Raw genomic sequence first — 12660 nt, 5'->3', positions numbered from 1 at the left:
CTGGAGGTGGGTCACTTGCCCACCTTGGGTTGTGAGCGTGTTCACCCTTGGGGACAACTCTTAGACACTTTTTCTGAGCTGGGAATTGGTGAGGAATTCTTAAGAATGGGCTGTTCTATTTCTCTTCGCCTAACCCCAGACCCCACCTGGTTCACACTGAATCATGATTACCTGAGAAGCAGTTGAACCACAGGGTCCTCATTTCAAAGCTGCTCTCTCAAGGAAATTTCTAGTTCATTTGGAGGGTTCACCAGCCAGTTAGTTGTTTGGAACTTGGGATGCTTTTCCTCACGGAGACACTGTTGGGATGTGGCAGAGTCGGACTTGAGCCCAGGTTCCAACTGTGACCAGCTGTCCTGTGTGGGCTTAGGCATGTGGGGACCTGACCCAGACTCAGCTCCTGACTTGAGGGCTTTACAGACTAATGGGGTTAAAAAAGATGCAGACGAAACTCCCAAGTCAGACTTTGCCTGAGCTGAGGGCTGGGGAAGGTGGGAGAAGCAGTGCCCTGGGTTGCGGGGAGCCGGCTCTTGCAGGAAGGAGAGTTTGTCTGTGGATTAGAAACTCTGGTTAACCCACTGTAGGATGTGTGGAGGGGGGGGCTGGGGGAGTAGTCTTACGTGTTCATCCATTTGTTCATTCCTTCATCTATATGCCCTTTTGTTTGTTCTACAGACAGTTATTAAGGACCTACTTTGCAGATACTCTGCTAGTGCTGGGCGGCATCGTGGGCGGGGCATTTGATAAGTGAAAACTTTCTTTAGGTGAAAGGAAACATCAAGGTGCAGGCTCGTAAGTACAGCCCCTTTGATCTATTGTGCTTTTGTAGATATATTGAACTAAATGTCTTGTGGAAGAAATGAGGTCAGATATGATATCTGGCACTGAAAACTTGCCTAAGGAAACTGTTATTGGGAAGAAAACTGAAGTCTCTTCAGCATGTATCAGAAGGACCAGCAATTATTGATGAAGTTGGGGGTGGGGTGTAGAATTTGAATTGGATATTTTTTCAGCTGTTGGTGGGTCCCCCTGGCATGCTGGGGCTTTGGGCCCTTGCTCTTTTCTGGGTTGTGGTTGCAGTTTGATTGGAGGAAGAGCTCGGTGTACGGTGTGAGGGAGCAGGGAGTCAGGGGCCTTCACTGAAGCATTGCTCTCTTTCCTGCCCTGTCATTGGAAGAGTGAAACGGACACGTGCTATTTGTTTGCTTTAAGAAGCTTGGAATCTCAGGCTATGATTTTGTAAAATGATTTCTATGTTAGTAGATCAAAATATGGAGCCTTTATATCTTGTAGAGATTTGGATTTGGCTTCATTCATTTTGCAAACGTGGGCAGGGTTATGTCTCTTCTCCTCAGAACAGAACAGCACTGGTGGAGCCCGAGGTGCCGTGGTAACAGAGCACATTGAACATCTGGAACCCGAGTGTCATTTAGTGCCTCTTAAACTCCATCTCTTTGGGCCTCTAGGTCTTTTGGGGAGTATTGTCTTTAAATTTTTACTCTGGTTCTATAATTTGCTCCCGTATTGTACCTTCCACCCCAATACAAGGAAATTCATTTTGTGTGCCTTTGGCTAGGCTGACTGAAGCCAGATATCTGCCGTCGGAGCTGATATGGTTCCACAGAGACAAGGGATTTACCAAGGAATTCCTGAGTGTCTTTCATCTGATCCTCATGGCGGCTAAGGAGTGGGACTGGCGTTATGCCCATTTAACAGGTGAGGAAACCAAGGCTGCTGTGCTCAAGTGGCAGAGGCAGAATTTGAACGCAGGTGGCTGGACCTGCAGACGGTCTCACCCACTGTGTGTGCTCCAGGGATTCTTGAAGAGCCTTTCTGCCCTCAGACTTGGATCGAAATCTTTCCAGGTACCTTGACATTTTCTTCATTTTTACCGAAAAGCTATGATTTCATGCCCTTCTTTTCTTCCAGGAACCCTGTTGTTCAGAGTTTAGGTGGTGCAACACTTTCCCCAGGAATATTATTTCCAAAATAGAGTGGGAGGTTCGAGCCTGAGGTCACGAACTCCTAGCTGGGTCTGTCCTCCGTGGTCTTTTCTTCTTTGGAAACTGAAGTGTAGCTTGCATTTTGGCATTTGTTTGTTTTTTTCTCTTGGAAACACAGTATTAATGAAATCAGTTTGTTTTCTCTGATGGAACTTGTTAAGTGATGTACACCAGTCTGAGCACCAGAACCTTAAAAAGGAAGTGTGACATTAGGGTCTGTGTGAAAATGTTCCTAGTGGCACACCCCCACACTGGTCCGTTTTTAACTTTCAGCTTCTTGATCACCTGATTTCCTACTCCTCCCCCGAGGAAAAGCAGCGTTGCAAGTGTTTGGAAATAGAGTTCATTCTCTGAGGCGGCTGCTGTGTGGATGAGTAATAGGGTGTCAAAGGGGGGCCGGGAAGAGCTTCCTAGTACAGCCGGTTACCAAGACCCTCCGGTAGGGCCGTAGCAAAGCTTCCTTTCTGATTTCCTCCCAGGGAGTGAAGAGCATTTGAAAGGCAGGAGGCAAAGACCTTTCAGAGTAGAATTCAAGTTTTGCTTGTAAGGGTTTGCCAGGGCTCGCCGCTGGGTGATTGGGATGTCCGAGAGATGAATTCCCTCCCAGCTCCGAGTGTCTTGCTCCTTATTCGCTGTTCAACAAAAACACCTGGGCTTTGAAGGACCCTGTGATCCTCTGGCTTTAGAATGGGCAATGCTATTGAAAAACAGAAGCCCCTGAAACGAAGCCATCTGTGTCCCTGGAAACAAGGTAAGAAGGCCAGTAAGAGGGAAGTAGGCAGCCTTCTGTTGGGATACTTTGGTTCAAAATCAGAGCTGATGCTGTTTGGGGAAATATCTTTCAGATCAGAAAATGCAGTTCAACGTAGTTTCAGGAAATTTAAGTTCCCCTAAGGAATAAAATGATTTGTATCTCAGTGTGGTGGCATGGCTTGGCTGAGAACTTAGTTCAGCTTGAGATTTTTATTCAGTGTAGCATGTGTCCATTGGTTAAATTTTCTCAGCTTTAAAAAATGTCCCCAATAAAAATCTTGATATCCAGGAGTTTGAATCTTTTGTGACAGTTTTGTTGAGAGAATGTTATTAATAGCCTATATAGCACCCTTCTTCCAAAGAGTTCAAAATACCTTCTGTTAAAAAAAAAAAAGAAACTCGTATCTGTCCACCCTAGACGTCCGCGACACGGGACAGCAGCACCTGATGACGCCTACTCTGCGTCATTCAGGAGTCAGCTTTGAGGAAGAGGAGGCCAGAGGGACCACACAGCGGTGTGCTGTGCGCCGGGAGCTGGAGGGCCTTCTGGCAGTGTTCCAGGGCACTCGGCCTTCAGTGCGCTCAGCGGCCCCTTTTCACTGCCCCTAGTGTAGCAGATCAGCGGGCAGACCAGGCAGGGAGCACAATACCAAAGACAGGTGCCTGCGGGGCTCCAGCAGGTCTTGGCTCTTTGATCTCCACTTGCCAAAAGAAGTGGAGGTGTACTTGACCTGTGGCAAGATGGTTGATCACGACTATATGTACAGGTGTGTGTCTGTGAACAGAAAAAATAACCTGGAGGAAAATGTGTGGAAATGTTCATAGTAACTGTCCTTTCTGGTCAGGTTATGGATTTTTTTTTTAATAGGGAAAAGTAGGTGAGATGCTAATTTACCTTCCAGTTCCAGCCCCTCTGGCTTTCCGTCGGTCATTCTTTGTCCAACAAATTACTTTGAAAAAGGTACTTCTTAGTGGTTCTTGACCGAATCCTGCTTTGAGCAAATCAGGAATAAAGGACATCTGGGAGACAGTTCAGGAAATTTGAATATGAACTAGGTGGCTGACATTTGGGACATTTGGAAACTGTTACAATTTTATTACACAAGATGATGGTAATGAGTCATGCAGGAGAATGTCCTTTTTTGGGTAATCGTGCTGAAGTGTTTAGGGGTGAAGGGTTAAGCTAGCTATAGTTTTACTCTAACATGGTTCAGGTGAGGGAATGAGCGCAGACGTACAGGTAAGAAAAACAGGGTCATTTTAACAAGTGTTAGAACCCAGGTAATAGGTATATGGTGCTATATTTTCTTTAACGTGCTTTACTCATTTTGGGGGGAAAACATTAAAAAACCAGTTGCTGCTTACAGTGTCATTGTACCATGTCCTTTAGAAGAATGACTCTTAACAGACGTGGGTATTTACTGGTAGGTCAGAATGTATCACTCAGTACCGCGTGGGCTGGTGTCACCAGCCACCAAGAAGAAAGTTGGCATTGATCCAGTAACTCAGAAGCACGACTTTCATAACAAGAATTTAATATGTTTACTTACCTTCGAGTTGTTTCTTGTTTTCCTTAATATGAGTTAAAACTTCTTAAAATTTCCATTGGAAGCAGCTGGGCTTACAGGCAAGATTAAAGAAAGCTTTTGTGTTTTGTAATGCTGTTTAGTTGTGCTCAGTAATTTAAATGAGAGGAGTTGACAGTAGGGATTTCGGGTCCGCGGCGAATTGGGGAGGAACAGAAGCGCAGTCCATTGCCCGATCTGCGCCCTCAGGTCCCTCTGCCGGGCTGCACGTCTCTGCTGGCGCAGGGTTTGTTGGCCCACCCAGGGGGACACTGGAGCCCCGCTTTGTTCTCCAGTCCAGAATCAATCGAAGCCTTGCTGGGATCCACACTAAAAAGGGCGTGGAGTTTATCTGTTCTTCCTAGTTGTTCTGTTTGTCTTTGTCTTTGAAGGAACATTTTGTAACTGGGATTTTAGAACAATGTTTAGGAACTGGATTTAGTGAATCCCAGGCACCACCCTGACCCTGATCTGAGTGCGGTTTCTGAAGTCCAAGCTCAACATGGTTGTAAAACCTCAAGTGGGTGACTGATGGCTCCAGGCTCTAGGGCAGGCCGCACGCTGTCCACGTCTGCTTTAAGGGCAGCGAAACTGGGGCACGTCCTTGTGTGCATTTGCTCCAGGCTGCCCTTGCCTTCTGTCCAGCCTGTCTGTTGACCTGCGATGGCAGACTTTAACCAGAGCCCGACGATCGCATTTGGGAAGGTCAAACCCAGAGTACATTCTGAAGGGACATTTAAAGGAAATCATTAGCTGCCCTTTAGGTCTGTTACGTTTCTGTTTCCATGTTATAGACCAAAAACTGAGGTGACAGAATACTAGTTGGAGAAGCATGAATCTCACCACTTCTGCTTGCTGTCACCCTAAAGAGCATCTTACACTTAGTAGAGAAATGTTTCTCTATTGATTTTAAACACTGTAGGATGTGCACCCTTTGAGGGGCCCAGTGTTAGACTCTCTGACTCCTGAAGTTACAGCATTTCTTACAGCTCTCAGAACGAACCCAAAACATAAAAAGGCAGTGCTGCTCTTTTTGTTTCTTACAATAATGGTGCTTGCAGTGGTTGATAAATTTGTCATCTGTGTTACCATAGTGAGTTCTAGCAGACTTCTGTACAAAGAGGAGGATGGGAGAGAGGATAAGGCAGTGGCTTCCCGTGATCCTGAGTGGTCAAGCCAGCCAGAGCTCTGCCCCTGACTTGCTCTCTGACCTTGATCAAGTGAATTTTGTAATCCCAGATCATTTCCTCACTGCCCTTCTCTCCAGTGGTCTCCTCCAAATGACTGCATGTTACTGTTATTTATTTCCTTACAGCCCTCACCACAGGAATTCTTTTTCCTGCTATTTACTGCACTACCTGATCACGAACCACCCGAGGGCTGTCTGTTGGGATCATTGTTCTGTCCTCCACTCCAGCCCTTTATAAGGCACTTGGTGCCCTCTGTGAGTGTGCTGCATGAGCAAACTGAGTGTGCCCCGGCTCCAGTGTTCCCACGGGTGTAAATGAGGTGTGAGCGGTGGAGCATGCTTCCCGGTGCACAGTAGGTGCTCAGTGAATGGGAGCTACCGTTGCTAGTGGGTGTATGGTGGTAAGGAGAGGCTTGAAAATGTTCCTTCTGTGCCTTTATCTGACCAAAGTAGAGAAATCGGGATGAAAATATGCACACCTTCCTCTGTCCCACAGCAATTCTAATTTACGAATAGCAAATTTATTGGTGATTGTTCACATTGTGAAAGATTGCTTCACAAAAGGCACTTAAATCATAGTCTACATGTAGTTGTTGATTCATTGACCCAGACACCTAGGGAACCTTCAGTTTAGAGCTAAATTGAACTTCTCTGAAATACCTATAATCCTGCCCCTTGGAAGACTCTTTGTCTCTTCTTTCTTTTTCAGAAGTAATTTGAAGGATTGTTTACAGTGGTCATTTTGGCTTTGGGGAATAACATGGGCTGAAGTTTTTGGAGGAATTAAAAACTGCAGCAGAAATGGCAAGTTGAATTGTTATCTCCTTCAGAAATCTTAGCAGCTCAGGGCCATACCAGCCTGGTTAATGGAAATGTTAATGATTTGCATGTTTGTACACAGCTGGGTGTGAGCGAATGAAATTAACACCCTCAGTGGAAGAGCTGACTATAAAAAGTCTTTCCCAGGTGGGCTGACTGTGGGTTTGCAACACTGAGGAGATTGCCTGGCTGAAGTGGGGATGGGGGTGGGGAGTCAAATATTTGCATAAATTCCACACGCTCCCTGGTGCCTCTCCTGTAGGGATAAATGTATAATTGTTTGGATTCCAGTCAGCAACAGTGTTTAGACTTGCCTCTACAAGCTAGGTAGTGAAGAAGCATCTAGGGCCGCTGGACCTGTGTGGCAGGTAATTAATATTTATGGCTTTTCTGGCCAAAACTGGAGCTGGCCCACCTCCCCCCATCCATTTCCTGTCTTTATGCCATTGCGTTGGGGCCGCGGTGGTATCTGGTGTCAGCCTCCTGCAGCACTCCAGAAAGTGCAGGGGCTGGGAGCTGCCCTCCCATCATCACGTCGCCTGGCAGAGAGTCTCTAGCTGAGTTAAGACAAGCTGCCCGACTTCACATCTCCAAACCTGTGTCCTAGTCTCTACAATGAGATTAATAACAGCTACCTCAAAGGAGTGCTGCACGAAATTAAATGAGATAATTCATATTAGGGAGTTTTGGCCCTTAGCATACACAAGCACTTAATAATAGTAACTCTTGTTGTCATACATCACATTATTCAAAGAATGAACCCTGGGTACACCAGATCGGCGGACTTGGATCATGGGCCTGAATCTTTTCCATTCCCAGCTAGTGGTGTGAATTTGGCTAACTACCCGTTTCCTTCCCTCAGATGAAGGGATCACGTGCCAGATGATCTCCGAGGTGCCTTGTGGGCTGTGAATCAGTGACCATTGCTGCTGTTTCATGTCTGCAGGCTCCTGTGGTGTTCAGAACCTGCCGAAGGCATCTGTCCTGCTGAGCAGTGTGGTCACAGGGGTGCTTCTTCTGGTGTTGAATTTCGTTGAAAATAGTTTTTGCAGGACCACACTTAGTTGAGCTATTCCTCCTTAACTAGAATGTTAAGCTAACCAGGACAGTCCATTTTCCTGTTGTGAGTAGTGTTGAAGTGTTTTTTTTCATAGTTACATAGTGGTTAAGAGCCTGTACTCTGGAGCTCAGGTGCCAGGGTTGAATCTTTGCTCCTCCACTTCTAGCTGGCTGATCTTTGGCAAGTTACTTAACTTCTGGACCTTAGTGTTCTCATTTGTAAACAGTACCTACCTCATGGGGGTGGTGTGATCAAGGAGTTTATACATGTAAAGTGCTTAGAACAGTACCTGGCACACAGTCAACGTCCAGTAAGTGTTTATTGTTGTTATTTTTAGGTTAGGTGCAGAGGAATTACATTTTATTTTAGTTGAAAGGATGTTATGTTGTTAAGAAGAAACTGGAAAAAAACTGACAATGCAAAGAGGGAAGTGCATATTGAGTATCTAGACGTAAAGGGAGTGAGTCGTGAACGAGCAGAAGAGGTAGCTGTACTGTTACTCTGCCCCAGAGCCGCCGTACCACGCATGCATGTTTTTCATATAATGGTAATCATGTGCAAAGCATTTTTTCTTTGGTGTCATGCGTCCCTGTGGTCTTCAGGCCACTGTAATGACTGTGACGTTCCATGTGCTGATGGTCCATATTATTAACTCACTCCTTGCTCCTGAGTATTGGAATTATTTCTCCTTCTTGCTGTCATAGCTAAGGCAACAATGAGTAGCTTGATTCATATAAATTTGTGATTTTGCTGGATGATTTCCTTAGGATAAGTTCCCAATGCAAAGTTCCCTGTCCAGGAACACAGGAATAGCTTTAAGGCTCTTGCCATGTTATTTTCCAAAAGGGATGTATCTGTTAATATTTTCATGAGTGATGCATAAATGTATCAGTTAGCCACAAACACATCAATGTTGAGTATTATCATTTTGAAGTTGTTTCTCTTGTAAAACTTAAACTATATTTACTAAAGCCATCATGATGAGTTACATAATGGCATAGGGCTCAGAGAAGGGTATGGGAAGTTCAAAAGCCATTATCAGGGCTGAGAATCTATTTTTCTTTCAAAATTCTATTTTCCCATGATCCTTTGCATTGGACTTGGCTCAATCTCATTCACATACTGAGTTTCATAGAAAAGAGACATGAGACTTTATTTAAGGGTACTCATTTCCCATCACAACTTTTTGCCTTCTGCCTCCCAGGGAGGAACGATTGTTAAATACTCTGACTTCCTCACATGAAAGGGACAGTGTGAACCCAGAAGTGTTATTGACATTGTTAGTGTAATGCTTACTGTTCTGCAGTGTGACTAATGGCCCAACTCTTCCTCTTCACCATTTCTGTTGACGGCTGACTCGTTACCATTTCCCCCAAATGCCTGGACGTGATGGGGGCACCAACTCAGTTGTTACTAAAATAGATACAGTGCTATTAATTGCTTGCTGCACGGGCATTGAGAATCAAGTGCAGAGCATCAGGGCATTCGCGTTAAGGTGATGGAGGAAGAGGTGTCCATGCCTATTCACTGTGCAGCTCCTAGCCATGCTTGGATGTGACCATAAATAGGCTTCAGGGTAGGAGAAAAAGTCTTCAAAGCAAAGACTATTTAACATGACTTTGGAATCACAGTCTTGAGCTAAAAGAGAATGGTAAAAATCTAAAATGATTCCCTGAGTTTACCAGTGAAGAAATTAAGGCTTAGAAAGAAGTGAAAATGGTGTGATATGATACAATAATATATGTAATAATAATACAGTAGTAATATGTTGGATGTAATTTTTACAGTAATGCTACATATGCCAGGTGTGGAGCTGAAAGGTCTGTATACATTAAGGGCTTCCATAAACCAGCTTTTTGTCAAGTGAAAGATCAGAGGTAGAAAATGGAAACCATAAATGTGAAGGAATTTTTCTCATGAGAAACGTGGGGTGTTGTTTTGGGTGTAGTTAAGAAAAGGGAAGGAAACTTTGCTTTGTCGTCAGATTATTTCCAAATTTAGAACAATATGTATCCCTAGCCATTGGCTTTAGGATATGCTTTACCCTGGGAACATGTGTGAAATACATTTCCGTGTTTGGCTGTTTCTATTCCAGCTGCATAGTGGGTGTCACCAACATTGAAGATAATAGCATGGCCAGTGGCCACTTTATATTTAACTACTTTTTGGCAGTTGCTTATAGGACACTTGATTTTGGAAGTCACTTCATCCTGAAATGCCCAGATGACTGTTTCTGGGGATTTTGTGGTCCGCAGCTGAGGGGTTTGCCCCAGGATGGTTCATCTGTGTCAGGTCGGGGGTAAACTTCTTACAAGAGCCAGATAGTGAATATTGTAGGCTTTGCAGGGGCCAGGAGACAAAATCACAAGTATTGTGTAGATACTCAGATAGCCAGCAAAAATGAAACCATCAACAGGGCACCTGCACAGACAAGCAGGAGGCTGGCAGGGTTGCGGCTGCAGGCGGGGCTCTCTCTGGTTTGATGCTCTCTGCCGTCATTAGTACTTGGGAACTCAGAAGCAGGTCACCCATCGGTTACCAAAAATCTTCACATTTTCAGGGGAGAAAAGGATCTCCTCCTCCAGCTGCCTCATTTTTAAAATTGGAATTACTTAGCTGAACCTTCTGGTTTCTAGTCTATACACACATTCAGATCTTTATGTGTAGAAATAGTCTCTTCACTACAGTGAAGAGAAAATAGATGATGGGAGGTTTGAAGAACCTGGTGCTTTGAATTTAGAGGCCTTAAATAATCTTCCTTTACCATTAAATGGGAAACTGTACTAAAAACATTCCATAGTTTCTATAGTCATTCATTCTTTGATTGATGGTTTTTTATTCATTCAAGAAATATTTATTGAATGGGTCTGATGTCAGGCACTGTTCTAGGCACGGGAAATACCTGCCGAAAAGTGAAGACATCATTGCCCTCTGAAGTTTACAGTTTCACATGAACAGTAAAACATATGGTCTGTTGGATGACAGGCATCACGGAACGAAGGCAGGAAAGAGGATGGGAAGTCCGGGACTAGGGGCGGGGTCATTGGCTTTGAAGAAGATGGAAAGGGAAGAGCGCTCAGCTGTGTGGAATTGGGGTGGGAGGGCCGCAGCTACGGGGCAGGAGCACTCTAGGACAGAGAACAGCTGGCATGGGGGCCTGGGCGCATGGCTTGTTTTAGGACTTCGGACAACCAGGAGGCCCGGGGCCACCAGGAGGCCCGGGGCTGGAGGGGAGGAGCCTGGGGAGAGGCTGGTTAAAAAGGAGGTCAGGGAGTAGCAAATCTTGTAGATTCGTGTGGGTGACTGTCCGGAGTTTGAAGGGAGGGCCGGCGGGATTTGCTGAGGGTCAAGCATGGGGTGTGAGAGTAAGAGAGGAGTCCGGGTGACTGCAGTGTTTTGGCCTGAGCACTTTGCCTACCGGGGGGTGGGATGTCAGAGGAGCAGCCTGGAGGTGGGAGCAGGAATTGTGTTTGGCACAGATCGAGTTCCAAATGCCTCTTAGAGATCTGAAAAGAGATGGTTGTTAGGCAGTTGAGAGTAAGGATCTGGAGTTCAGAGAAGAATTCTAGGCCCTTTTAAATCGTTGAGTTTTGAGACTGGATGAGATTGAGTTGAGAGAGAGGAGAGAAGAGAAGAGAATAGGCTGAGGGCTGAGCCCAGGGCACTCCAGCACATGGCATGGAGGCTGAGGTGATGAGAAAGACCCTCCAGGAAGGTCGGAGGGGGCCGTGGCACCCCAGGAGCCAGGACAGAGAGTGTTGTGAGCATAGGGAGCCGTGCTGACAGGGGATGCTGATGTGAGCCATGACACAGAAGGACTGAGACTTGGCCATGAGGTTTAGGAGGTGTTCACTGGGGACCTGGACAAGGAGTCCCAGCGTAGCGTTGGAGGTGAAAGAAGATTTAAAAGAGAACAGGCAGAGAGGAGTTAGACACAGTGAGCATGGACGATTCTTCGAGGAGTTTTGCTGCAAGACAGAGCAAAGGCAAGGTGATAGTTGTTGAGGGTAGTGGGGTCAAGAGAAAGCTTTTTCAGAGGGAGAAATTATGGCATGCTTGAATGCTGGTGTGAATGACCCAGGAGCGAAGGGAAAATTGACGGCTGGGAGAATTCCTGGAGAAGGGAGAAGTTATAATAGCTACCTTTTATTGAGGACTGCTGTAACAGTCAGTCAGTGCTAACAAATCACCCCAGTATTTAGCGACTTAACAATTAATTTAGTTCCTGCTTCTGCAAGTGGCAGTTTAGGCTAGAGTCCTGGTCTCAGCTGGTGTCCCCCCCGTGTCTGCAGTCAGCTGCTGGGAAGGCTCCTCTCTGTGTTCCGCAGGCTCGTCCGGCATCATCACATGGCAGCTGTAGGTTTCCCAGAGTGCGAGGCACACAGGCCTCCGGAGGCCCAGGGTCAGAGCTGGCAGTGTCGCCTCCACTTCATTTCGTCAGTTAAAGCAGGTCCCAAGCCAGCCCCGACTCAAGAAGGGAGAGAGACCCCAGCTCTTGTTGGAAGGTGCCTAAAATCACCTTGCAAAGAGGTGTGGCTGCAGGGAGGGCATTACTTTGGCCATTTTGCAAACAGCCTGCCACGGCTGTCTGGGAGCCGAGTGTTGCGTCCGAGCCTCACAGGAGTTTTGTGGGGTAGGTTGCATTTTATCTTCGTTTCACAGATAGGGAAACGGGTCCAGTGAGGGTCTGGTAACTTGCTCAAGGTCACTCAGCTAGTGATCAGAGTTGGGACCCAAACCTTGGTCTCTCCGATCTCAAAGTCCCTTTCCCTGTGCTCTGCCTTCCTAGTGGTGGTAGTTTACAGGCAGAGCAGAGTGCTGCTTCCTCTCTTTTCTTGTTAGGCAAGGGAATAATATTTTTGTAGATGATTATTATTTCGTAATTAGAATGGACTGAGGGAGGTGATTATCTTGTTGTGGTTTGCACGTTTACTGTGGGGAGTGGACAACTGTATTTATTAGAACTCCATTGAGGTCACAGTGGTGTATGTAATTAGAGCCTTTATTGACACAAACTCATGTCTCCACTGTCAGCTGGACCCTCAGTGCCCTTTGACAGTCTTTCTGCTTGTCTTTGGTCAGCTGACACTCCTGTTCCTTGTGGCAGCCTGTCCCCATAGTCACCACCTTCTGCTAGGCCCGCTTCAAACCTGTCTTGCCTCCAGGCCTTCTGACTTTCTGTGCCTTTATCCCTATCTCCTTCTGTCCCTGACATAGACACCCTGCCTCTAGTCCAAGGTCAGCTCCCTCTGCTCAGGTCCTCCTCCCTCC

General features: G+C 46.1%; 1 protein-coding gene across 5 annotated transcripts in view; it reads left to right on the top strand.

Annotated features, from left to right (window-relative positions):
• RAPGEF1 (Rap guanine nucleotide exchange factor 1) overlaps positions 1-12660 on the top strand; it is a 128342-nt gene that overhangs the window by 20300 nt on the left and 95382 nt on the right. Inside the window, exon 1 of one of the 5 annotated variants that reach the window (XM_010975388.3) lies at positions 2327-2754. The exons of the other annotated variants lie outside the window; for them this stretch is intronic. Coding sequence (XP_010973690.1) covers positions 2691-2754 — 64 coding nt within the window. The 5' untranslated portion in view covers positions 2327-2690. Of the gene's footprint in view, positions 1-2326; positions 2755-12660 lie in introns of those variants that run through there. 5 annotated transcript variants of the gene reach the window in all.

Source organism: Camelus dromedarius, chromosome 10 (assembly GCF_036321535.1).
Source record: "Camelus dromedarius isolate mCamDro1 chromosome 10, mCamDro1.pat, whole genome shotgun sequence".
NCBI classification, from domain to species: Eukaryota; Metazoa; Chordata; class Mammalia; order Artiodactyla; family Camelidae; genus Camelus; species Camelus dromedarius.
Note: the sequence above shows the minus strand (reverse complement) of the source record. Positions and strands in the feature narration are given on the sequence as shown.